We start from the raw sequence: 27,429 nt of genomic DNA, 5'->3' as shown, positions 1-27,429 counted from the left end.
CCGCCCCCTTACCATAACTACCAGTTCAACACACTACTAACTAACTCAACCAGGCCCCGCCCCTTTATTCTGCGTATGAATTATTATAATGAGGATTATTGTGACGTGTTCGTTCCCGGAAGAAACTCAAGACTTCAATGGAGGCGTTTCAGGAGTTCAGAAACACTGACACTGATATAGAGAAGAACTGGAGCTTTTTCATGCTTTCATGCACACATTAACATAACTTTATTCTAGAGCTGCTGTAACGCCAAAACAATCTCTGTTACTTTAATCTCCTATTATCACTGTAAAGCTGCTGTGAAACGATCTGTATTGTTAAAGCGCTGTGTAAATTAAGGTGACCTGACACAAACAGCAACATTTCACACTGAAGAAACGAAAGAAAGCACCTCGTTAAATGAAAACGAGGCACAGAAGTAAAGATGCTCGGGTCTGAAAAGTAAAGATGCTCGGGTCTGAAATGAGCTCACTGGCACTGCAGCTTGTGTTTCTCAGCCACTAATCGCATGTTCCTGTTACTGACTCATTACATCCTGGCAAACGTCCCGAGGAAAGTTTTCTCGTCCAATCTGTCTCTGAATAGTTTCCGAGTTTGAATCAGGCTTCTCCTCAATGCTTGTTCTGGTGTGTAGCGCACTGGGTTTGTCACATTAAAGGAGTAGTTCACTTCAGAATTCAAATTTCGTGATCATTTACTCACACACACGTCATCCAAGATGTCCATGTCTTCAGTGGAAAAGAAATGAAGGTTTTTGAGGAAAATATTCCAGGATTGTTCTCCATATAGTGACTTCAATGGGGTCCAACGGGTCGAAGGTCCAGATGTGAGTTTCAGTGCAGCTTCAAAGTCTCGACACGATCCAGCCGAGGAATAAGAGTCTCATCTAGACAAACCAGTGGACATTTTATAACAAAATACACATTTATATACTTTTTAACCACAAATGCTGGTCTTGCAGAACTCTGTGATGCGCCACACATTACGTAATCTGCACTGAGACTCACATCTGGACCTTCAACCCGTTGGACCCCATTGAAGTCACTATATAGAGAAACATCCTGGAGTGTTTTCCTCAAAAACCTCTTTTTGACTGAAGAAAGAAAGACATGACCATCTTGGATGACGTGTGTGTGAGTAAATGATCAGTAAATTTGAATTCTGAAGTGAACTACTCCTTCAGTAGCGGTTGAACTGGGCGGCCCGATTTAAAGCACTTTGGGGTTCTTGACAAAATGCGATCCATATTTTGTGCCGTTCCAGGGCCAAAACCTGAGTGGTGAATAATGCAAGGTAGAGCTGGACATGGTGGAAATGAGCAAACACACACGCTGAATTTATTACCGCCTCTAATGGGCAAAATGCATTACAATGCCATTTGTGATATGTAGCGGTACACAACCTTTCTGCTTATTATAAATTAATGCAAGGCTGGAGACGATAGATGAAACACGGGCGTTTCTGTCTCGATACGTGCAAGAACTCACATCAAACATTAATTGAAACTTCGGCTGCATAACAGAAAAAATAAACAAATTACAAGCATTTCACACTCAGCTGAATCTCACCAAAGGCCTCGAAGCTTCTGAAAGACAGAAGTCTCTTTTGCTCACCTGGAGAGTTAAAAACAGCACATATTTGAAACAGAAAACTTTACCGTAAGTAAACCGTAGTAAACTTGGCTCTTTTCACTTGAGACTCTATGAAACCGCCCAGCAACCATCCAGAACACCCTAGCAACTGCTGGACAACAAAACAGGCAGAAAAAAGCTTTAAACTTCTTAGCAACGCCATAGCAACCACACACAGTACCCTAGCAACCACCCAGAACACTGTACTGTGGCAACTGTTAAACAACAAAACAGGCGGAAAGAAGCTTTAAACATCTTAACGCTACATTAACCACAGTTCCCTAGTAACCCCATAGCAACAACTCAGAACACTGTAGCAACTGCTGGACAGCAAAACAGGCTGGAAAAAAGCTTTAAACGTCTTAGCAACGCCATAGCAACCACCCATAATACCCTAGTAACCTCATAGGAACCACCCAGAACACTGTAGCAACTGCTGGACAACAAAACAGGCAGAAAAAAGCTTTAAACTTCTTAGCAACGCCATAGCAACCACCCACAGTACCCTAGCAACCACCCAGAACACTGTACTGTAGCAACTGTTAAACAACAAAACAGGCTGGAAAAAAGCTTTAAACTTCTTAGCAACGCCATAGCAACCACCCACAGTACCAGAGATACCTCATAGCAACAAACCAAAACACTGTAGCAACTGCTGTACAATAACACAGTTCAAAAACACCCTAGAAACTGCTTAGCAACGCCCTGGCAACACAATAGTGAGTTTTGCACAGGCAAGCATCACTCAGGTTTTCTTGAAATATTGAAAAACATTCAATATTTTATATAACCTAATAAACATTCTAAATATGTTAAGTCAATAAATCAATTACTAGTGCTCATAGGGATCTAAACAAACCCCTACCATGCATTAAAACTCATTGTGTAACTCACAAACACCTAGTAAGCGCCTGAGCAACACCCTGGCAACCACCCAAATCACCATAGCAACATAGTACTTTTTCAAAAGAATGAAACACTAAAATTTCCTTTCAAAAATGTAGAAAGTGGAGTTTACTTTGAGACCTGCCACTGTATAAAACTGAAACGAGAGGAGTTTACAGGAGATGTGTGAAACACACAACAGAACGTCTCCTGTTGGCTCCGGACAGAAGAATGGCTTCGGGGGAATTCATCACAGCTTGTGTTGGCTGAGATCATGACGGCTTCTCTCAGACACTAAAAGAGTCGTGGCCAGATCAGCTCTCAACCTCGACCACACTTGTGTTCGGCTGAACCCGGCGGGCACAGCTCAGCTCCCATGAGCCTCCTCTGCCAAGCTGCGCCCGCACACGTCGACGCATATGAAAACAATTACATTAATTGCATGTCTTTGGCTACTTGTGCTAAATTACACAAGGCAGTGAATTAAGGGCCATTTACATAGTTGAATTCTCCCGTCTCACCTCTGCTAAAGTGAAGCTGTGCATCTAGTGCTCAGATACACCAAACGAGCCCTCGTTACACACACACTGACACTGATGCTGTGTTCAGAATAGCTGTCAAGCCTATGATTGCTGCATATATATATATATATATTAGTGGTGTAACGAGACCCTCGTGTCACGATTCGATACATATCATGATACAGAACTCACGATACGATATTATTGCGATACTATATTATAACAATATTCATGATTCTGAAGCTGAAAACAGGATTATTTTAGATGAATATGCTTGATCTCTGTCACTGACTAGATATATTTAAAATAATGTATAATGTCGGCCACTTTTACTGGTAACATCAGACATTTGGCATTATCAGGACCCACACATATTCCCCCACTGCATTATTATACATTATATTCAACATTATATATAGTAGTTTAATGTACTACTGACACTAACACTTCCTAACTATCCACAATATATATTATCACCATCCACGATACATATTGTTGCATTATTGTATTGCGATATATTGTGACACGACATATTGTTACACCCCTAATATATATAGTATACCATGTACAGTATGCAAATATCCCATATGCATGACCTACTTGTGAAAGAAAGCATCCAGCAGGACAAGTATGAGTAGTACAGTACAGTAGTATGCTATGCTATCCTCTCTCTCTCTCTCTGGTCATATGTCTAGTTGAGTGTGTTGTGTTGAGGTAAATCACTGCTGTGTGTGAGTCCGTGTTTAACAGCATCTGTGTCCAGATCGAAGCTCGTCCCCTCATAACTCACGGTGGAAGTGGCGACGCGACACGCTCACAAATCACACTCGCAATTAATATCCTCAATGAGAGCGCAGAGCCTTCTACAGCTCCTGAACTTTATGGCGTTTCCATTGATCACCGTTCCACAACAACAAAACGCTGCTTATTTATCGCTCTGGAGTGTTACTCAGGCCCTGATTAAAACATCTGTCACATACAAGATGCTGAAAAGGGTAAATGATCACTGGTGTTTCCATTAGTCTCCAGAGAGAGAGAGAGAGAGAGAGAGAGAGAGAGAGAGAGAGAGAGAGAGAGAGAGAGAGAGAGAGAGAGAGAGAGAGAAACAGAGAGGAGTGTGAGAGAGAGAAAGAGAGAGAGAGAAAGAGGAGTGTGTGAGAGAGAAACAGAGAGAGTCAGAGAGAGAGAGAGAGTGAGAGAGAGAGAGAGAGAGAGAGAGAGAGAGAGAGAAATGGACAATTCTTTTTTTTTTTTTTTATGGAATATTGCAGTGTTTATTCTAAATTATTTATCTTTATTGTGTTAAATTCATGTTCCTGGTAATCTTGACTCAGAATATCTTCCTCTTGCATGCGCATCTCTTCTCTTCTCTAATGATGTGGGCGGGGCAACCTGTCACTCACATGAGATCAGCCAATAGCAAACCACAATCATCCAATCAATTCCCCGCAGACAAAATCAAGCCCCGCCCACATTTGTTCTCGATCAAGAAGCGTTTCACTCGGATATACGTCACAATAGGGAAGAAAAGACTAGCACAATTATCGTTTCATGCCGACTTTAATGTAGTTCCTAATCTAGTTGTCTAATAAACCTATCATTGTGCTTCACGAATATTGTTGGCTCTTTTACAAATAGCCTTTTTTCCTCTTTTGTAAGTCGCTTTGGATAAAATAATCTGCTAAATGCATAACTGCACTAAAAAATAAACAAACAGCATGAACAGTGTAGTGTGACTCACAAACAAAAGAACCAATTTTTTAAACGAATCAATCAAAAGAGTCACTTTATTGGTCTGAATTAGTCTTGCTGAATTCATTGGACTGATTTAAACTAATTAGTCTAGTGAGTGACTTCCTGATAACCTGATTAACAAAGATTACCATTCTCAAAAAAAATGTATGTTATAATAAGTGGATTTTAATTGTAAAAAAGAAAAGAAAAGAAAAGTGTACGTGATTTTGAATGAGATTTCACTTATTGCATGTCATGGCTGGTTAGGATAAAAAAGATGTGATTTATGACTTGTCGTTTTATTGCATTGCATTTCAGGTTATTGCACTGTCTAAAGTGGCGGTCACATGATTTTAAGCATGTGCAATAATTTCAGACAAATACGAGCAATAAAGAGTGTTTGTGAATAAGCCAGATCAGCAGATTGTGGATGAATTATGACAGTAGAGGAGTATTGACTGACACAGCTCTCACTACACGAGTCGAGGTGTTCACTGCTGGACGACTGCAGACACGGAGAACAACAATAAGATAATGTATTAGTGGTGTGTGTTCTCACCTGTGCTGTTCATCTAGCGTGACTGAGTCATTTCACACAGCGAAGAGCATCTCTCATTCACACACACACACACACACACACACACACACACTGAAGAACTCCTCCATCTAAACTAAGAATGAGCGCCATGTTAGTGCAGCAGAATCTGCTCCCAGCGGCTCTTTACGCTGAGAAAGGCTTGATCTCGTTCTGCCACGGCTCTCTGTTGGAAAGTGACAAACAGAAAGGCTTGGAAATTCTGATCCAGGGTTTTCTAAACCCCTTTGACTTGATTTGACTATATATATATATATATATAAAATAATAAATAAAATACTAAAATATTATAATAAAATATTAGCTCAAAGGGCTAATATTAGCTGACAAAAAAACTTTCTGAATCCCTGCTTTAATAAGTCACATTCACTGAGTCGTTAGAGTGACTGAAGTGAACAAAACCCTTCTGGCGTCGCTGTATCGGGTGTGTCTGTGCCTCAGTGTCTGCAGCAGCGACCGTATCGAGACTATAGTGAGACACGGGACAGCTCGGGTTCTGCCCGTGGATATAAACTATTTAGGAAAAGGGTGGAGTCTGCATGAGGGATGCCAGATGAATTGTTGGAAAGAGTGAGATCAGCAGCTGTTTATAAACACAGAGCGCTGTGATTGGTGAGATTATAGATGCGTGCTTTTGTTTAGTAACACTGAACAGGGAAAATGACCACAAGAATGTAAATGTCGCACAATTCAACGAAAGGAAACATCAGAATGAGTTCCTGTTTATGTCGGAGTTGTGCACGTGTTGTTAGTGTGTGTGTGTGTGTGTGTGTGTGTGTGTGTTTGTGTGTGTGTGTGTGTGTGTGTGTGTGTGTGTATATATGTGTGTGTGTGTGTGTGTGTGTGTGTGTGTGTGTGTGTGTGTGTGTGTTTGTGTTTGTGTGTTTGTGTTTGTGTGTGTGTGTTTGTATGTGTGTGTGTGTGTGTGTGTGTGTGTGGACTCACAGGCGATGCGGACGTGGGCCTTCCGGCTCTTGGTGGTTCCCGCTGAGCTCCAGGCCACACACTGACACCAGAAATCCTCCAGACCGAACAGTTCCTCCACTTGCTGACGGGTGATCTCGATACTGGCCTCCCGAACCACCAAACCTACACACACACACACACACACACAAAGTGTCACTGACACTGAGACATCGAGGTTCTGCAGTCAAACGCTCATACTCTTTGACCTCTGGCTGTAATTCAAGTGTCTATATATCTATATATATATATAAATATATATACAGTAGTCAACATTTGAAGTGGATCAAAAAAGTTCATCAAAGTTGTCCCAAGACAAGAATGGTTATTAAAATTCATGTATAACTTTGATGAAAGGTTTTGATCCACTTCAAATGTTGACTACTATATATATATATATATATATATATATATAAAAACCCAGCCAGTTATTTCAGCTCTATCTACTTAAACAGGGAATGACTGAAAGACTGTTTGTCAAGATCACATGTTTAAGTAACAGAACTGATTTGCCACTATTTAATTAGATCAATAGTCAAGCCTTAGTGATTTTACCACACATCCTAACACCTCATAATCGTGGTAAAATCAGAGTGATAAATGGCTCTTTAGCTCATATTTATCATAATCATATATTATACACTGAACAAAATTATAAACAACACTTTTGTTTTTGCCCCCATTTTTCATGAGCTGACTTTTTCTATGTACACAAAAGGCCTATTTCTCTCAAATATTGTTCACAAATCTGTGTAAATCTGTGTTAGTGAGCACTTCTCCTTTGCCGGAGATAATCCATCCACCTCACAGGTGTGGCGTATCAAGATGCTGATTAGACAGCATGATTATTGCACAGGTGTGCCTTAGGGCTGGCCACAATAAAAGGCCACTCTAAAATGTACATCTGTATAATTATTTTATAATATACTTTTCTATATAAAGCTGCATTTTGTCATCATATCATAAAGATCAGCTGATTCTTCACTTCTACAACCTCCACATCCATCCATGCATTGTCATTTCTCCGTTCTCGTACCGTCTCTATCATTCCTTATACTTCACGTACATGCTTTAATTTGTGCCGTCACAGAACAGCACACGTCATAAACAAACCCGTGAGGCTGAGGTGTGGAGATCATCATGAGAGGAGTGATTTACTGCGAGTGTGGAGCTCATCTGTGTTTGAGCAGATCGACTGCCAGGATGATTGAGCTGTTTTGAGTCTTTGGAAACGTCATGGCAGCCCGAATCCTGTTTGCTAAACTCCTCTGATTATTGTTCATCTGGCCGCTGGCCGCTCAACAAACCAACGTTTGCCTTCAGCCCGGATTCTCCTCTCGAAACGCTACATTACAACCCATGTCTTCATTCTTTATGCCTTTAGCCTTCTATATTTCATCATTTATGGCGAGGATACAGAGATGTAGAGCGTCTAATCGAATCAGAAACATTAAACACTGTCTCTGGATGAGCGTGTAAGAGGAGACGCTGAATCGGTCTGAGCGAGTGTGTGTCGGTGTGAGTCGAGCCCGACGTTCTGATTGGGTCGGTTTCGGGCACAGGTTCTGATTGGGTCGTTTCGGGCACAGGATCTGATTGGGTCGTTTCGGGAACAGGTTCTGATTGGGTCGTTTCGGGAACAGGATCTGATTGGGTCGTTTCGGGAACAGGATCTGATTGGGTCGGTTTCGGGCACAGGTTCTGACTGGGTCGTTTCGGGCATAGGTTCTGATTGGGTCGTTTCGGGTACAGATTCTGATTGGGTCGTTTCGGGCACAGGATCTAATTGGGTCGTTTCGGGACCAGGATCTGATTGGGTCGTTTCGGGCACAGGTTCTGATTGGGTCCTTTCGGGCACAGGTTCTGATTGGGTCATTCGGGTACAGGATCTGATTTGGTCGTTTCGGCACAGGTTCTGATTGGGTCGTTTCGGGCACAGGTTCTGATTGGGTCGTTTCGGGCACAGGATCTGATTTGGTCGTTTCGGGCACAGGATCTGATTTGGTCGTTTCGGGCACAGGTTCTGATTGGGTTGCATTGCCAGCGGCAGCAGCCTGAGCCATAAAGCCACAGTAATCCTCTATGCAAATGTGGCTTCTCTGCTCTCCTACATACTAATTGCTTGTTGCTTCATCTGCAGACATTTACAATCACATGTGCCATTAACTCCCTCACAACAAAGATAAACTAAGACATTTTAAGACATGCAAAATGTTAACGTTCATGTTAAAAGGTCCTGCAGTGTGACAAATCCACTTTTAAAAGTACAAATTCATATACAAGCTCATAAAACTGAATACATTATAATTATAAAAAGAACAAATATAAATAATTATTAAAAATATTTAAAATAATAGTAAAATAATAAAAATAATGATAAAATAATAAATCACTATAAAATATAAAAAATATATAACTTATTCCAAAGAAAAAAATTACATTACAATAAATATAATATAAAATAAAACAAATAAAACCTATACATACATATACATATACATATATATATATATATATATATATATATATATACACATACATACATACATATACATAATAAATACATATAATATATACATATAAAAACTATATGTATATTTAACCTGTTAACCGTTGCCAGTGCGCCCGCGCACTGAAGCGTTATTTATTTATTTAATTCAAAATTACTATCAGATTTAATGTTATACCTTGACAAACTATACATAATTAAAAAGATATAATACTCAAGTTTCAGTATTTGACCACTATTGTATTCTGAGAAACTCATAGTGACAGTTATGTCTTAATTTGTGTCAGGAGTTATGAAATGAAAAAATGAGTCGATACCTTTAATATGAATTATGCGCGTCAGCCGCTTTCATTCATAAAAAACTCCGTGCTGTCGTCATGACAGCGATACACAAAACAACGTCCTTCAGGGCTTTAGCTCAAAACTGTGCAGATTTGGAGAAATATTGATAGATTCTCATAGATTTACATCATATTTCTATAGACAGGAATAATATTTATTGAATTTATACCCAAATGCGTCGATGTAATCTTTATGAGCATTTGGTATTCCGATACTGTGTTTTTTAATTCATACCAATAGCCTGAGGGCGCTACATGCACAATAATAGTCCATATATGGAACATGAAGAAGAGCCATGACCATGTGACATTCCAGGACGTCACTGATACACACAAAGCTACAGAGATCGCGCTGTAACATGCAGATACAGATGTTTTGAAGACAATAAACATGATTGCACTGATATTTGAGTTACCTGTGTTTTTCAAGCCATGCCAGGTATTTTCATAATAATAGATTATATTTATAATGTAATGCTAATCTATATAGACTATCATTGTGCAGAACACTATCCAATAGTATATTTTCTGTCTGATTTTTTTATCTGAAGCCAAATTAGATCACAGAAAATTATTTAAAATACTCAACGTGCGTTAAAAAGTAAGTTAAGAGCACAAACATGGTTTTAATCTCATAAATTGTCGTGTATTGATGGTGTGCTAAGCTAACATGCTAGCTAGCCCTAGGTGCACCTGCTACCTAGAAGTTATACTTTTATTATTTTTTGAATGCTACCTGAAATGTGTCTTTATTCAAGAAATGCATTTGATACAGTTTAAAATGTGGGGTAAACTTTGAGAAAAGAAATTAGGGACTGAAACCCTATGAATAGCCTGTGAATAGCCAGTCGTTAGTAGCTATAATACAAAAGAAATGCATATTTAGAGCCATAACCAGGCTGGAGAGGTGTGAATGTGTGCAGGGGGAGACTGAGACTGAATGGGGATCGTCTGCACCACAAAACAATAGAGACAATATACTGGATAGATGGTTAGAAGATGACAATAAACATCAGTAGCATTTTAGCGTCAAATCAAAATAAAGTCATTTGACATGGTCTTGAAAAACATTTAACCAAATACAGAGTTTTGGACTTATTATCTTCAGATTTTAAACATAGAATGTTTAGACATATGGCTTTAGCTGTAGTGCATTTCTAGATTGCTCCAGTGCCAACTTCAATTTTATTTTCATGAGGATGTTTCATAAAAATTAATTTCTAATAATTTTACAAAACTTTGAAGCTATTTATAACAATTTTTGTCATTATGACAATAATTAATTCTACATTTACAATAAACTGCCAGGTGTCAGCTTTCAAATGAGATCATACTTGTGCTTTTAATGAAAAGGGTTCATGAACTGTATCTGTTTCAGTTTGGGTATGTCATTTCTGGGGATTTTTCAAAAGTGGGGTTGCAGCTTAACAGGTTAAATTTATATAAAAATATATATTTTTTTACATTTTTATTTACAAAAAAATATAAATTATATATATATATATAAATTATATTTATTTGTGTATTTAAATTTATAATTAAATGTAATAAATATTTATACACTTATTATACATTACATACACACACACACACACACACACACACACACACACACACATATAGTAAAATCCCATTTAGGTCTTGCTCCATTCTGGTGTTGAACACACACTTTTCATCGTTCAGTCACATACTCATATAGTTTAACTCAGAAATAAAGTAAAATGAGTTGCAAACACTGATGTTCTATTCTAAATCCAGATCTGAAACAATACAGCAGTTTTTGTCCATCAAATAGTTACATGCAGTAGAAAACGAACACAAACAGGCTTGTATTCTCTCTCCAACACAGGAAGAGTTATTTACCGCTTATTAGCATTAGGAATCTAGCGCTGGCACTGAAATTACATTCTTAATGTGCTGAATACAGTCAGCTCGCCTGCTCACATTTCTCACACATTTTTTCTGTCCTCCAAAGCCAACAAAGACTCTAACTTGGCATTATATTTACATCAAAAATGCATTAAATTGGAAGCTACAATGCAGAATGGCTTTATTGGAAACGCATCGTTCATCCGCAACTGAATTATTCCCGAGGCCGTCATCTAGCATTCGTTCAACTACTCGCAAATTCTCATTTCAGATGTTCATGTGTGACACAAAAGAGGGCAAGACATCAAAGCCTTCCCTGGAAATGATCACATGATGCGAGAAACACGTTTGATTTGCGGGTCGAGCCCGTGGGAACGGCACCTCTACCAACCCAACCCTGCTCACTGACCCAAGCACAATTGACCTTGTTTATGAGCCGTTATGAGCATCAATAATTAAAGCTGTGTTTGCTGGAGCTTCAGCCCTCGTCTTACAGAGCTGAGGAATAATCACTGTGAAGATTACAGATGCATTACCTACTGATTAAACTTAAAAAATATATATATATTTTTGAATCATGGCATTGTTATGATTAGGACAATAATAAATAATAATTTATCATATTTTATTATATATAATATTTACGATATAAAACTACAGAGCAGAGAAATAATATCAATGTGTGAAAGTACCTAACTAATTAAATACGCATTTTTCAAAAATAAATCATTGCATTGTTTTGAGGCGTATAATAAATAATAATATTTTATTATTTATAATAATAATATTTACAAAAAAAATTTTTTTCAAACAAATATTTACAAATTCAAACAAATTCTACTGTACATTATAATATTTGTAAAAAAAAAAAAAATTAAATATTAAAATAATCAGGATGAAGCAGTGTTAATGTAATAATGTAAGTATTATGTAATAAAAATTAAAATAATAATAATAATTAATAATAAAATATTAATTATAACATTATGAAATATAAAAAATATAAATTCATTATTAAGTAATTAATAATTATTACATATAAATTATAAAGTGACATTATATTTAATTGTATAATATATATATATTTTTTTATATAATAATGAATATTAAATTCATGTAAAACTTTTAAAATGATATGTAAAAACTAATTTTCAAATAAATTATTAAATTATATTTAAAAACAAATTTTAAATATAAATATATGATGTTATATATAGATTTTAAATATAATATAAGTTAAATGTATCAATTTTATCAGCTATCATACTGATTCTCAATCGTCACTTAAACATAACAAAATGATTGGCTAGTTAAGCGAAATCGTTGCCTTTAAAGCTGCAATAACTCCCGAGCGTTCGGCTCACCGACGACCTCCTGAACGCCACGCTCTTATTACTGGAGAAATGATGATGAAATAATTTTCCTGCCTGTCATACATTATGTCTGATCTGTCTTCTCCTCTGTTTGACATGATGCATTATTGATGTGCATCATCATAATCATCATCCTCATCCTCATCATCACGGGCTCTGGGCTCTTCTTCATCGATCTGTTGGATCACGGTGAAGGGAGTGTCTCGATTAGCGCCTCACGTCATCACTCAAGCCTGTGGTGTGCATTACATCGCTGTAGCGACATATAATTAACTTAGCCTGCTTTGTAGCAATCAATGTCGCTGGCCTCAGGAGATTAACATCAGTGATGCTTCAGTTCAGAAGATGCTCACCTGCCCTCCATCACCCCGAGCTCGCCTGTGTACACGCCAGGACTGAGAGATGAGACTGACGTTTACCTTTTTCCCAGGGAGCACATCGGATTATAATCGGCACATCGGCGCATAAAGAACTTTAGGGGCGCAATGGATATACGAGGAGGGATACGGAGACACTTACAAACCAAATTATTTAACTTTACTTGAATACAAAAAGTATAGCTTTATACTGTATTCATTTAATAATTGTGGAATCATTGAAATTGAAATTATTGAAATAGTTAACATTGAAATTATTTTAAATTCTTAAGATAATTTCTTAAACATTGAATTAAATGCCAGGTAATAACCAAAATATCCAATAATAGGGTTAATTCAGGATAATTGGGAGGGACATCTCATTGGCAAAAAGGGACCGGAAAAAAATTTCTGCATTACGCAGGATATTTAATTATAAACAAGCCTGCAATACTCAAGGGCTCTTATTTTGAAATGTCTACTACTTCCAGCTGCTTGAACATAAAATATGCATCTGACAACCATCTAAAACATGCAACAATACAGAGAACATACAGAAAACACTGTCATAATTCACCAGCACAACAGTGGATCGTAAGGAATCATATGTGCGGTATTCACTGATTGCGAACTGAGATTGAGAACGAGCAACAACGTGTGTTTACTTTGAACGTGCAGCGCTCACATACTGATTTTATTAAATTATTGCCTTTTGAGGTTTAATAATTCATTTAAGCCATTTCACAATTACTGTCTTCATTATGGAAGCTTGTTTCCGCCACAGAATAAAAAATAAAAAAGGTTATTGCGACTTTTTATCTCACAATTCTTACGTTTTTTTCTCATTTGCGACTTTATATTTCGCAATTCTGACTTTAACACAATTGCAACTTTATATCTCGCAATTCTGACTTTAACACAATTGCAACTTTATATCTTGCAATTCTGACTTCATAACACACAATTGCAACTTTATATCTTGCAATTCTGACTTCATAACACACAATTGCAACTTTATATCTCGCAATTCTGACTTTATAACACAATTGCAACTTTATATCTCGCAATTCTGACTTTATAACAATTGCGACTTTATATCACGCAATTCTGACTTAACACACAACAGCGACTTTATATCACGCAATTCTGAATTAACACACAACAGCGACTTTATATCACGCAATTCTGACTTAACACACAATTGCGACTTTATATCACGCAATTCTGACTTTATAACACACAATTGCGACTTTATATCTCGCAATTCTGACTTTATATCTCGCAATTCTGACTTTATAACACACAATTGCAACTTTATATCTCGCAATTCTGACTTTATAACACAATTGCGACTTTATATCTCGCAATTCTGACTTTATAACACAATTGCGACTTTATATCACACAATTCTGACTTTATAACACAATTGCGACTTTATATCACACAATTCTGACTTTATAACACAATTGCGACTTTATATCACACAATTCTGACTTTATAAACAAACATTAAGACTTTTGTTACACCATTTATGACATTTTATCCTTTTTATGACCTTAAATTTGGTTTTGTTTTAAAAAGAAACGTATTTGCACACGCACTCCTAAATACATTATCCAGTTCGCACACATCTATTTTCATTTGCAAATGTGAGCGAACTGCCCGATCCCTGATATTTAAGCCTTATTATGACCTTATGTTTGAAAAAGAGGAAGAAGCTGAATTTAAGTGAGATTGACACTGATGGCAAAAGCACGAAATTGGAGCGTTCCCATTTACTCCTGGTGGCCGTTTCGTGTGGCGAGCGACGTAATTAAACACGGCGGGTGAAAAACACACGGCTCGGAGGAAACAAATCGACTGCCATCCGTCTTGCTTCCACCCGTGTCATTCCTAAGTGCAATAGCTCACGCCAACCGAACGGGCCGGAATTAAAACTGGCCGACACCCATCGAAATAATTCAGATGAACGTGCGAGTCGCTATAAATAGATGCGATCCTGAAAACCCCATCAGTAAATGTGAGTTCAGAGGCGCGGATGAGTGTTTAAGAGGCCGGATCAATAGGAGAACATTTGAGTAGGTGTTTCTCCTCAAAGCGACTCCATTGCCTTCCAGAGAAATCCATTTGCAGTGAGCTAATGATCTGCTGCGCAGTAAGAAAAGTCTTTCTTTATTTATTTTGGGGACAGCAGGCTGGAGCCGAGTGGCTGGCACTGATAACTACCCGTCTCTGCTTGAGCCCGGCATAAAGTGTCTGTTAATCTGCCTCTCTGACCAAACACACAACCAAAACGAGAGCGAGAGACACCGATAACAAGACAGAGAGAGAGAGAGGGGGAGGGAGAGAGATTGTGACCATCAGATCAAGTTTCCGTCAGCTCAAATAGCTATTGACCAGCCCAACCAGCCTCTATCTGCGGTTCTTTTCTGTCAATCAGGGGAAATTAGAGACAGCGCTGAGGAGAGAGAGAGAGAGAACAGCGAGGAAATGTCCAGAACTGCATCCAGCTGTCAAAATCTGCACTGATAGCATTGAAATGTTTTTGTTTTCATATAGTAATAATTAACCTGTAATTTTACTTTCACTAATTATTTTAACAAACTGTCAAATGATGTCAAAAAGACGAAGTTTGTAAAAAAAATTGTACATTTTAAAATGTATATCGAGGTTATGCACTGACGTCAGTTTCCCGCGGGAACACACTCCCTCAGCCGGACTGAGTGGCAGAAGAGCTGCGGAGTGACTGTATTTAATAGAGGAAACTGAGAAAACGCCAGTAAAACAAACGATTATCAGTTTAAACTAAAGGTTGGACTGGATATAGTGTTTCTTACAACTCACCACAGATCCAGTGATCATGGATATTGACATGAAGCAGGAATCGTGTTTCCTGACATTTATATGAGCCTGATTTCCACGCCGGGGAAAAACATAAAGCACATTTGCCTGTGAACGCTTTATATAAACACAGTATAGGTCTAAATCCATGTGATCACTCATATCAGTGTTATATATATCATCATATCGTCCAACTTATCGTAAATCTTGTGTAGTTTTTTTGTCAGTGTTTATTTAAAAACTTCCAATTATGCAGAATATACGATGGTAAATCTTTAATTGATGAGTTGTCAATACAATATATAACAATACAATATATAGGGTGTTATTTTACCCCTAAATTCAGCATATTGAGACAAAATGAAGACTGTAAATCCAGGTTTCTCTGCCTGGATCCAGTTGTTTCTGTGAATCGCAGTGATTTATTTGCTTCTCTGTTCTGTATCTTTCAGCAGTCTGTGAAAATATACCTCAGATTTCTGGTCAAATCTATTTATACAGTCGATCTCAAAGCTCTTTCCCGGTTTAGATGCGTTTTGTGTGTTTTTCGTGGCATTCACGCTGAAAACAAATGCTGCCACTCAGTGTTTCTGCCACTCAGTGTGTGTGACCGCAGTCACGTGACATCACACACACACCCTCTATAGAGAGAGAAGCATAAAGCTCAGGTGACCTCATACTTGCGTCTCTTAGCACACAAGCCCTTCAGACATTCAGGGACGAGAGCCGATACTCAGTGTTAACCTCATCTTCGTCAATGTCGCAGGCTAAGAAAACTCTCGACAGGATGATTGAAAATCAGTTTGCCTGAGCTAAAGCTTAAACCCCAATACACAGATCAAGATTTTATTTCCTCTCAGCTTTTCCATTAAATTCAATTTGCATGTCTGAAAGATGTTTTTGTGCTAAGTTTTAGCTGGTCTCTTCTCTGAAGCACAATGGTCAGTGTGTGTGTGTGAGAGAATCAAACACCCCGAGGGCTCTGGAGCCATTACACACGACACGGCTCCTTTGATTGGTTGCATTCAGCTGCCAAAAAAGGGAAATTGAGTTGTCGCCGCTAGCGCACAGGTAGCAATCACACTCTTCCTATTGAACGGCTGGATATTAAATCCCCACAGACACACACATGTGCACACGCCAGTACTGTCCATTTATTTCTAGCCCAGCATCACTACGATCCTCCTGCTGGATTCAATAAACACTGAATTCAGAAAGACATGGCACACACAGGCCATTTTATCACAGTAAACTGCAATTTCAGAACAGCTAAACTCCAGCAACAACTAAAAAAATGTGTGATATTTAGTGATTAATTGTTTAAAAAAAAAAATGGTATTAGGGATTTTATTAAGAATATACTGATATATATAATAATAATAATAATAATAATGATATATAATAATATACAGTATGTTCTTAATAAAATCCCTAATATATATTTTTTATTACATTTCTTTTTTTTAACAATTAATCACTAAATATCACACTTTTTTTTGTTTTTTAGTTTAATATATATATATATATATATATATATATATATATATATAGGCTATATATATATATATATAGCCTATATATATATATATATACGGCATGTTTTCTACGTACGACGTTCTCAATATAATTCATAATCCCACGTTTATAATGAACAACGCGTTATGGTTATTGTGTTATTACAAACGGTGTGCGCACAGAACAGAGGGGCGGGGTCAGCAAAGCTCATTATCATTTAAAGACACATGCTCATTAACCCTCTGAGGTCGAAAAACGCGCCCGCGCGTTTTGCTGGATTTTCTTTACATTGTAGCACTTTAAACTTAAATTACTCTGTCATTTATGGTCATACAGAAAAAAGAAATATAAAAAAAGAATCTGTGATATTTCTACTTTTGTATGTGTCCACTTACAATCAAATCAAAACATTGTGCTTTTGAAAAATAAAGAAAATAAACAGGGTGTGCGTTCTGCCTCTCCGTCGCAGTGAACTTTTTTTTCTTGAGCACATCTATAAACTGAAACCAAACTCAGCGAATACTTGTCACACATTTATGAGCCATATACCTTTATAAACATTTAAGTGTGTACTTTTAAATGATCGGATTCAAACTGAAAACAAATATTCTCTGTTTAAGTAATTTGTATAAAACCAACAAGATGTCCAGCTTCTCAAACGCTTCCTAATTATTTTTAATTTGGCCACGCCTACTCGCGCAAAAGATATTCACATGCAAATCTCCACATGGAACGCAAACGCGCTCATTACCTCAAAAACAAAACACTTCATCAGTCTCTGCTTTTCGTCGAGTTTGAAAGAAGTGAGCTTACATTGGCTTTACCCCAGAAGAAGAACGCGATTTGAAGACAAGAAAGATAAGGTAAGAAATTCTTACATATTAGTTTGTTATTGTTGCATAAATTTCACATTGCAGTTGAACTGTTGCTAGATATATGGTGAATATTGTAATATTTAGACCCGTGTTTACTGTTACTGTGTTTGTGGATATCTGCTCAAACGTAGATATGTATATGGTAGGCCTAACCATAATGTTTTATATTTGATCGCGATTGAATGTATCATATTTTTGATCGCAATCGCGTTTGAATGGATCATATTTTTGATCGCGATCGCGTTTGAATGCATCATATTTTGGAAAAGCAAAACGCTCCAAACGGCTTCATGTTTTTACTATTATCTCATTTCATATCATCATAACGAATGGAAACATTTGAAGTAACATGATAATCAATATATTTTTCTCTAGCTTAGTTGTTACTGAAATCTTTTTGAAAATGTATATAGGCTGCTATATTGTTATTATTTTATGCAGCACTGCGCATAGCCTATACCTACAAGGCACAACAAACCGGGTGTTCATTATATAATATATTGTTGGAAACATTTGTGTGAGTGTGTGTGTGTGTATTCTGTGAATTTTAAAAAGCAATTTTAACCAGAAAAATCTAAAATGTATTCCCAAAATCGTGCAGGCCTTTCTCTTGATATCAGTATGTTCACTTTTTTTTTCTTTCTTTTTTTTCAGGGCCCAGATGCTACTGAGTCCTGCTCACTTCAACATTCACAGTACATGTCTCTGTACATGAACATGGTAAAGTGAAAATCAAACACCTTGGAAATGAAAGGTATGTACAATGTTTTTAGGAATGGCACAAAGGTCTCTTTCTTTGGATCATTGTTATCAATAAGTGTATTTTTGTTGTGTATCTTTGGATTATGTTGTGTTGTAAATAAATCCAAACAATTTTAAAAGCCATTCTTTTTTAAATCTCCTCATTCTTTGTGCAAGGTTGGTCAGAATGATGGGCCCTGATAAGCTCCTAATAGGGCCATTAGGGAGTGTCTTTGTCTTTCTCAGGTGTGGAAAGCTTACATATTAATGAGGTGATCCGCCCCTCCCGCATAAAGCTTTATCACACAAAACACGTAGTAAATATTTTTAAATCAATATATTGTCTTCTCTGAATGAGCAGTCAGGGTGATTTTCACATAGTTTTAGAGCAAATATTCTAGGCTACGTCATACAATTTTCAAAAGTCTTGTGAAGAAATAATCAGTATGGGTTTCATGACCTTATTTCAGTGAGAATTTATTTTTGTATTTTCACAAACCACGCATAAATGTCATTATCTCAAAACTACAAACTTTTACACACATGCTGCTGATATATTATTGTAGCAGAGTTTGTGCTGAATACAGTGTAATTAGACTTTAGCCATGAAAATGTCACAAGTAACAGAAATAACCACAAATGTTAAACGGGTTAAACGGTGTGCTGAAAACAGCTGTTTTTGACCAAGAAAAATGAGTGTTTTCTTACAATACTAATGAGAATTTTTAATTAAAATATCTTACAAACTTTTAATTTAGACCCTAAAGAATCATATTAGCTTGTACAAAAATGGCATTATATGACCCCTTTAAATATATCTAGAAAATAATTCAGTATTTCCAGCTTCAGAATCATGAATATTGTTATTCTGGTGTCTCTATTGTTCATTGGGTTTCAGCACCAAGTCCATCATATTCATTTACACACACAATGTAATATCAAATTTAGTATTTCTATCAACATTTTTTGTTAACCTTTTGTCTTGGAATATCGCAATAATTATCGTATCGTGAGTTCAGTATCATGATATGTATTGAATCGTGACATGAGGGTATTGTTACACCCCTAATATATATATATATATATATATATATATATATTTACATTTACATTTACATTTATTCATTTAGCTGACGCTTTTATCCAAAGCGACTTACAATTGCTATATATGTCAGAGGTCGCACGCCTCTGGAGCAACTAGGGGTTAAGTGTCTTGCTCAGGGACACATTGGTGTCTCACAGTGGATTCGAACCCGGGTCTCTCACACCAAAGGCATTTGTCTTATCCATTGCGCCACACCACCCCCCATATATATATATATATTACACAGTCATGGCCAAAATTGTTGGCACCCCTGAAAAAGTATTTCTCACAGAAAAGTATGGAAATTACACATGTTTTGCTATACACATGTTTATTTACTTTGTGTGTATTGGAACAACACAAAACAAAAACTGTGAAAAAGCAAATTTGACAATTTCACACAAAACTCCAAAAATGCGCCGGACAAATTTATTGGCACCCTTTCAAAAGTTTGTTTCAAGCATGTGATGCTCCTTTAAACTCACCTGGGGCAAGTAACAGGTGTGGGCAATATAAAAATCACACCTGAACGCAGATAAAAAGGAGAGAAGTTGACTCAGTCTTTGCATTGTGTTTCTGTGTGTGCCACACTAAGCATGGAGAACAGAAAGAGGAGAAGAGAACTGTCTGAGGACTTGAGAACCAAAATTGTGGAAAAATATCAACAATCTCAAGGTTACAAGTCCATCTCCAGAGATCTAGATGTTCCTTTGTCCACAGTGCGCAACATGATCAAGAAGTTTGCAACCCATGGCACTGTAGCTAATCTCCCTGGACGTGGACGGAAGAGAAAAATGTATGAAAGGTTGCAACGCAGGATAGTCCGGATGGTGGATAAGCAGAACCCAAACAAGCTGTCCTGCAGGCTCAGGGTGCATCAGTGTCAGCGCGAACTACACGTCCACATTTGAATGAAATGAAACGCTATGGCGGGAGACCCAGGACGACCCCACTGCTGACACAGAGACATAAAAAAGCAAGACTACAGTTTGCCAAAATGTACGTGAGTAAGCCAAAATCCTTCTGGGAGAACGTCTTGTGGACAGATGAGACCAAGACAGAGCTTTTTGGTAAAGCACATCGTTCTACTGTTTACCGAAAACGGAATGAAGCCTACAAAGAAAACAACACAGTCCCTACAGTCAAATATGGTGGAGGTTCAATGATGTTTTGGGGTTGTTTTGCTGCCTCTGGCACTGGGTGCCTTGACTGTGTGCAAGGCATCATGAAATCTGAGGATTACCAAAGGATTTTGGGTGGCAATGTAGGGCCCAGTGTCAGAAAGCTGGGTTTGCGTCCTAGATCATGGGTCTTCCAGCAGGACAATGACCCCAAACATACTTCAAAAAGCACCCAGAAATGGATGGCAACAAAGCGCTGGAGAATTCTGAAGTGGCCAGCAATGAGTCCAGATCTAAATCCTATTGAACACATGTGGAGAGATCTTAAAATTGCTGTTGGGAAAAGGCGCCCTTCCAATATGAGAGACCTGGAGCAGTTTGCAAAAGAAGAGTGGTCCAAAATTCCGGGTGAAAGGTGTAAGAAGCTTATTGATGGTTAAAGGAAGCGATTGAGGGTGCCAATAATTTTATCCGGCCCATTTTTGGAGTTTTGTGTGAAATTATGTCAAATTTGCTTTTTTTCCTCAGTTTTTTGTGTTATTCCAATACACACAAAGGAAATAAACATGTGTATATCAAAACATGCGTAATTTCAATACTTTTCTGTGAGAAATACTTCATTTTCTGGAGAAATTTCAGGGGTGCCAACAATTTTGGCCATGACTGTATATATATCTATCCTGTGTGAATGTACAGTAGTTGTTTGGACTGAAATAGCTCTTCAGTTGTAGAGGTGCCAGAGGCTCCCGTCTCCCGAATGTCGTCATCACAGGAAACAGCAAAATGAGCCGAGAGACGCTGAACTCTTCAGAGCGAGAGAAACACAGATGAGACACGAGCGAGACGGAGAGAAACACAACAGTTGAAAGCGACCTCCTGAAGCGCTTCGTAACTGCAGAGGACGAGCCACATCTCTCATGTTGCAGATCTCTCTGCCTCGCGTCCCACGAGTGATTGTTACCAAGGGTTCGTGTGAAAGAAGTGTGTCAGACAGAAGATCTCGGCATCAAAACCTGGAGTCCTAATGATGTCCGTGTCCCAGACGCCAGGCGCAAAACAAACCCGTCTTACGCTGGCTTTACGGGCTTCTCTTAGCGGAGTTTAACAAGGCTGAGAAATTCCTCTCGTTACAGGCTGGAGGAAAGTGGGGGACATTGTAAAAAGTCTCCTGAATTATTCATTTGCGTGATTTTCCCCAGTTTAAGACTCGACCGGCTGAGGAACGAGAGATGCTGTGTGAGGGTTGCATGATATATCAAAATAAAAGCGCTATTGCAATATGGCTCGGTGCGTTAGTCAAACTGCACATTCTGTGATTTAATTAAGTAAATATATGCACTCCCGGATACAGACTGCATACAGGTACAGGTGAAATACAGCTTCACTCTGAAACCAGCAGCGCATATTTTATGTGTCGCAATTGAACAAAATAAAAGTTTGATGGTTTACTGTTTGAAATTAAGAAATTAAGATCTAGAATAAGTATATTGGTATTGTAATTTCACAAAAAAATGTCATTATTTTTATGACTTGATTTTTTTTTTATTTGACAGTACAATAGTATTATTACAATATTTTTCTTATTGTTTAATATTTTATTTAATAATAATCACAATAAAATAATATATATAAAATTATTATAATAAAAAATACATTTATTTTTATGACTTGATTTTTTTATGTAACAGTACAATAGTATTATTACAATATATTTCTTATTTTGTTTAATATTTTATTTAATAATAATCACAATAAAATTATATCATATATCTAAAATTATAATGATAAAAATACATTTATTTTTATGACTTGAACTTTTTATATATTTCCTATTTTGTTTTAATAATAATAATAATAATAATCCATAATTACTGTTTTATAGTCATATCGAATTGGCCAAAAAAAAAAAAGTGTTTGGCCTATGAAAACTCAAATGGAAAGAGGTTTTTTTTTTTAACTCTGTTCACTTGGAAACTGAAAAAGGGTTTGAGTTGATTCTTAAAAAAAGCAAAAGCAAAAGTTTTTACCAAATCATTTAGGATTTTGCACTCAAAAATATCTTCATAATGAAAATAAATATTTCTGCCTTTTAAAAAATTTGAATAAAAAAAAAAAACAGCTATTCAAGGCATCTGGTGAAATGTCCGGGGTTTTTTCATACCGCACTGTCAGTTTTGCAATGCTAATGCTTTCTTATTCATGTTTGTGTGCTTTTCTCTTTGGATTACCCAGCCCTCCCAACCCCTGTCCACTAACCGGAGGTCTCGTCCACGCGCTCCTCCACCGTGTGCTCCTTCTGATGGACCCACTCGCTGTTGCACTTGAAGTAGATCTGCGTGGCCGGCGTGGCCTTGCAGTAAAGGTTGACGGGCTTGTTCTTCACGATGTAAGCCTCCTCCGGCTCCATCAGAAAGTGCGGGAGAGGCTCCGGCGGGTCCGAGGGGAACGTCTCCGGGAGCTCGCCCAATCCCAGATAGTCATCATCTACAGAGGGAAGAGAAGAAGAGAAGGAGTGTTGATGGGAGTTTTATAGGGATTGTTGGTGTGCATGTGTTTGCCTGCGAGGCTGATGGGATGTGAGCTACTGTTCGACAGCTAAAGCTAAAGAGAAACACATGCAGGCGTACTGTAATCAAATGCAGGTTCTGCGTGCAAGGAAAGAAATGTATTCCAACAGGCGTGTGGGCCCGTTATACACCAAACAAACGCACTTTCAAAATATTCATCTACTGCTTCTCTACAATAGACAGACAGATAGAGAGATAGAGAGATATAGAGAGAGAGATAGAGAGAGAGAGAGAGAGAGAGATAGAGAGAGATAGAGAGATATAGAGATAGAGATCGAGAGATAGAGAGAGAGATAGAGAGATAGAGAGATATAGAGGTAGAGATAGAGAGATAGATAGAGAGAGAGATAGAGAGATAGGGAGATAGATAGAGAGATATAGAGAGATATAGAGATAGAGATCAAGAGAGATAGATAGAGAGATAGAGAGAGATAGAGCGATATAGAGAGATAGATAGAGCGATATAGAGAGATAGATAGAGAGATAGAGAGAGATAGAGAGATAGAGAGATATAGAGATATAGAGATCGAGAGATAGAGAGAGATAGAGAGAGATAGAGCGATATAGAGAGATAGATAGAGAGATAGAGACAGAGATAGATAGATAGATAGATAGATAGATAGATAGATAGATAGATAGATAGATAGATAGATAGATAGACAGAGAGAGAGAGAGAGACAGAGATAGATAGATAGATAGATAGATAGATAGATAGATAGATAGATAGATAGATAGAGAGATAGAGAGAGATAGAGAGAGATAGAGCGATATAGAGAGATAGATAGAGAGATAGAGACAGAGATAGATAGATAGATAGATAGATAGATAGACAGAGAGAGAGAGACAGATAGATAGATAGATAGATAGATAGATAGATAGATAGATAGATAGATAGATAGAGAGATAGATAGAGAGATATAGAGATATAGAGATCGAGAGATAGAGAGAGATAGAGAGAGATAGAGCGATATAGAGAGATAGATAGAGAGATAGAGACAGAGATAGATAGATAGATAGATAGATAGATAGATAGATAGATAGACAGAGAGAGAGAGACAGAGATAGATAGATAGATAGATAGATAGATAGATAGATAGATAGATAGATAGATAGATAGATAGAGAGATAGAGAGACAGAGATAGATAGATAGATAGATAGATAGATAGATAGACAGATAGATGGGTTCGATTCCCAGGGAAAGCAAGAACTGATGAGAGTGTAAATGCGTATCTTGAAATGTAAGTCGCTTTGTATAAAAGCCTCTGCCAAATGCATAATGTAAATGTAAATTCCTTCGGCATGTTTTGTGTCCAACTCAATTCAAGCTCAAACTCTGTATCATGTACTTATGAATTGTTTCCTCCCCATTACCCGGAGCTGGTGTGGCCAGAAGCGTTAGCGTTCTCACACTAACATGCAGTGCGTTTGGTGCCTGAGACTAAATATGTACGATTTCATTTCCCACAAAACCCAGCGAGTGTGTCTCCTCCAGCCGAGGGAATCTGGCTTATTTAACTCCACAGATATTTGTCTGCAGACGGGGAGCCGTCCCCTGTAATTACGGCTCGCTTTCATCAGAGCCCTGCCTCACCGGTGTCTTCCTCATCAAACACAGACCTGTGTTTATCTGACGCTGGCGGAGCGACGGGGTTCACCGGGGAGTAAACCGGAAGAGGCCGTCGACATTCCCTTGGAGGACCGTGAGACGCCGCTCGAGGGAACCGGTTTAATGCGTCCCGTGTTTGACGGTCTCGTTCAAATATCCACGAGAGAGAAGCAAGAGGCCATTTGCAGAGCGTTCGTCACCTGCAAATACGCTTTCTATTCTTAACAACTGACCGCCAGACATCAATTATTTACACAGGAGGAGAATGAATCTGGAGAGAGACAGAAAGGGCATGGCAGCCTTTAAAGGGGTGGCTGATTCTCACTTTAGTTAGCGTGTGATGTAGCAATGCCACTGTTGTGCAGATCTTTGACAAAAAAAATTAAGTTATAAAAATTTGATTACATTTTTAAAACAAAATTTAAATGTTAGTTTTATGCATTCATTTGATTACCACCGTTCTTGATCATATATTTGTGTTAAATCATAAAAAAATCATTTTTATTAAGATGCATATAGGCTAGAAAATTTTAATAAATAATTAATGATAAAAATAAGTTGCTAATGGTTTCAAGTTTGTTATAATAAAGCATTTGTTCAACCAAAAAACTGTTTTTATTAATCTAACGGTTTTTTGAACTGATAAGAATTGATTGATTATGATTTGACTTTTCTAGCTTTAGTTAGTGTGTAATGTTGCTGTTTGAGCATAAACAACATCTGCAAAGTTACGACGCTCAAAACAAAGGGAGATATTTGCTTTTACAGAAATTGTTTTTTAAGGTTTAAATTTTTGTATTATTATTACATATGCTTCCACTCCCACACCCAGTTACACACACACACACACACATGTTGGCTGCTGTTATGTACATTTTGTTGGCCTTGGTTTTTGTTGTATCTGTCACCTGTAAATAGTATCTTTGTTTGCATAATAAAAAAAATAAGAATAATAAAAAATAATAAAAATAAAGGACATGAGAGATTCTCGTCTCTCACCGGGACGAAGCTGCGACACCACATCGATATCAGTCGTGATGTTACGGCCCGTGTCTATCGGCTGTGTGTCGAGTGTTAAGGGAACGAGGAGATGGAGGTCAACCTGTGAGACTGCATTAGCACATGAGCCCCAGGGGCTTCTGGGTAAAGTGTGGCTGCTTTTCATCACATGTGGGTCCTCAATCACACCTGTCCGTCACCGGCCCCTAATCACCTGCTAATTGAAGGGGAGCCGTAACCTCGGCTTGACCTTTCCCTCCACACACATCTGTGTCACACTGAACAGAGCAACACGAAGTTGAGCTCATTTTCAGAAGTGGTAACTAGATTTAATCATCTATTAAAAGAAGAAAACGTTAAGAAAACTGGGTGGTTAATATACAGTTTATGAGTGTTTAATCAAACCCTAAATCCTGAGCAGACTTGGAGTTCGTTTACACGACAACGATATGCTTAAAGCAGAGATGTTTTTCCTTTGAGTTTTCCGCATATCATAAATTCAAGTTTAATGAGGGCGTAACTTGAGGCCGAGTAAATGATGACAGAATTTTCATTTTTAAGTGAACTATCACTTTAACAAAAATGAAAGTTGTACTTTAAAAACTGGAACAGGACATTAACATTCAGTCTCTATTATAGTGACATTACAACAACACAGGAAAACCTTCAGAGAGCTTCCCATCGGAGGGTATCTGAGCGAACCAGGGCAGGTTTATCAGCTCAACAATTAGCTGTGGACCAGAACCAAGACCCGGTGCGACTGCCAGCCCTGCTGAGCATGATCCCTATCTCAGTCACACACACATGCATCCAAACACACACACACTTGAACATTTCTTGAACGCTGTCCTCGTGCCAAACCACTGACAGTCATGTAACGCTCGCAGACACTGAGACCGCCAGCGCTTCAGACCTTGACCCAAAAAACTAGTAAAGTCACAGAGCCGAGGCATCTGTCTGTCTCGTGGCAGGCCTGAGAGATCAGACGCCGGCATGACACGCTTGTGATCCAGCTCGTCAGCAGAAATAATAAATAAAAGAGAATAAAAGAGGCGAAAAGCACTCGAGAAATGGAAAAACATGACAGAAAATTGCCCTCATGCCAACAAGCCCCCACAGACTCGCAGATCTCTGGCGGACAAAAGAGGCAGAATAGAGTTCACATTCAGTCCTGCAGAAAAACCCACAATATAATGCAGCACATCCGTCACGGCAAATACAGGCAAAACCACTGGTTTTATTTAATGCACTGGTCAACTTGGAGATTTTGGTTCCATATGTTGCATCCATAATATGTGTTC

The 27,429-nt window shown here is 37.9% G+C and overlaps 1 protein-coding gene across 2 annotated transcripts in view; it reads right to left on the bottom strand.

Moving 5' to 3' along the window:
- Nucleotides 1-27,429, bottom strand: part of unc5cb (unc-5 netrin receptor Cb) — a 205,056-nt gene that overhangs the window by 88,582 nt on the left and 89,045 nt on the right. For both annotated transcript variants that reach the window (XM_084400255.1, XM_084400256.1), the window contains exons 2-3: nucleotides 23,212-23,439; nucleotides 6,313-6,456 (exon numbers count right to left, since the gene is read on the bottom strand). In XM_084400255.1, coding sequence (XP_084256381.1) covers nucleotides 6,313-6,456; nucleotides 23,212-23,439 — 372 coding nt within the window. The remainder of the gene's footprint in view (nucleotides 1-6,312; nucleotides 6,457-23,211; nucleotides 23,440-27,429) is intronic.

Source organism: Rutilus rutilus (genome assembly GCF_951802725.1).
Source record: "Rutilus rutilus genome assembly, chromosome: 25".
NCBI classification, from domain to species: domain Eukaryota; kingdom Metazoa; phylum Chordata; class Actinopteri; order Cypriniformes; family Leuciscidae; genus Rutilus; species Rutilus rutilus.
Note: the sequence above shows the minus strand (reverse complement) of the source record. Positions and strands in the feature narration are given on the sequence as shown.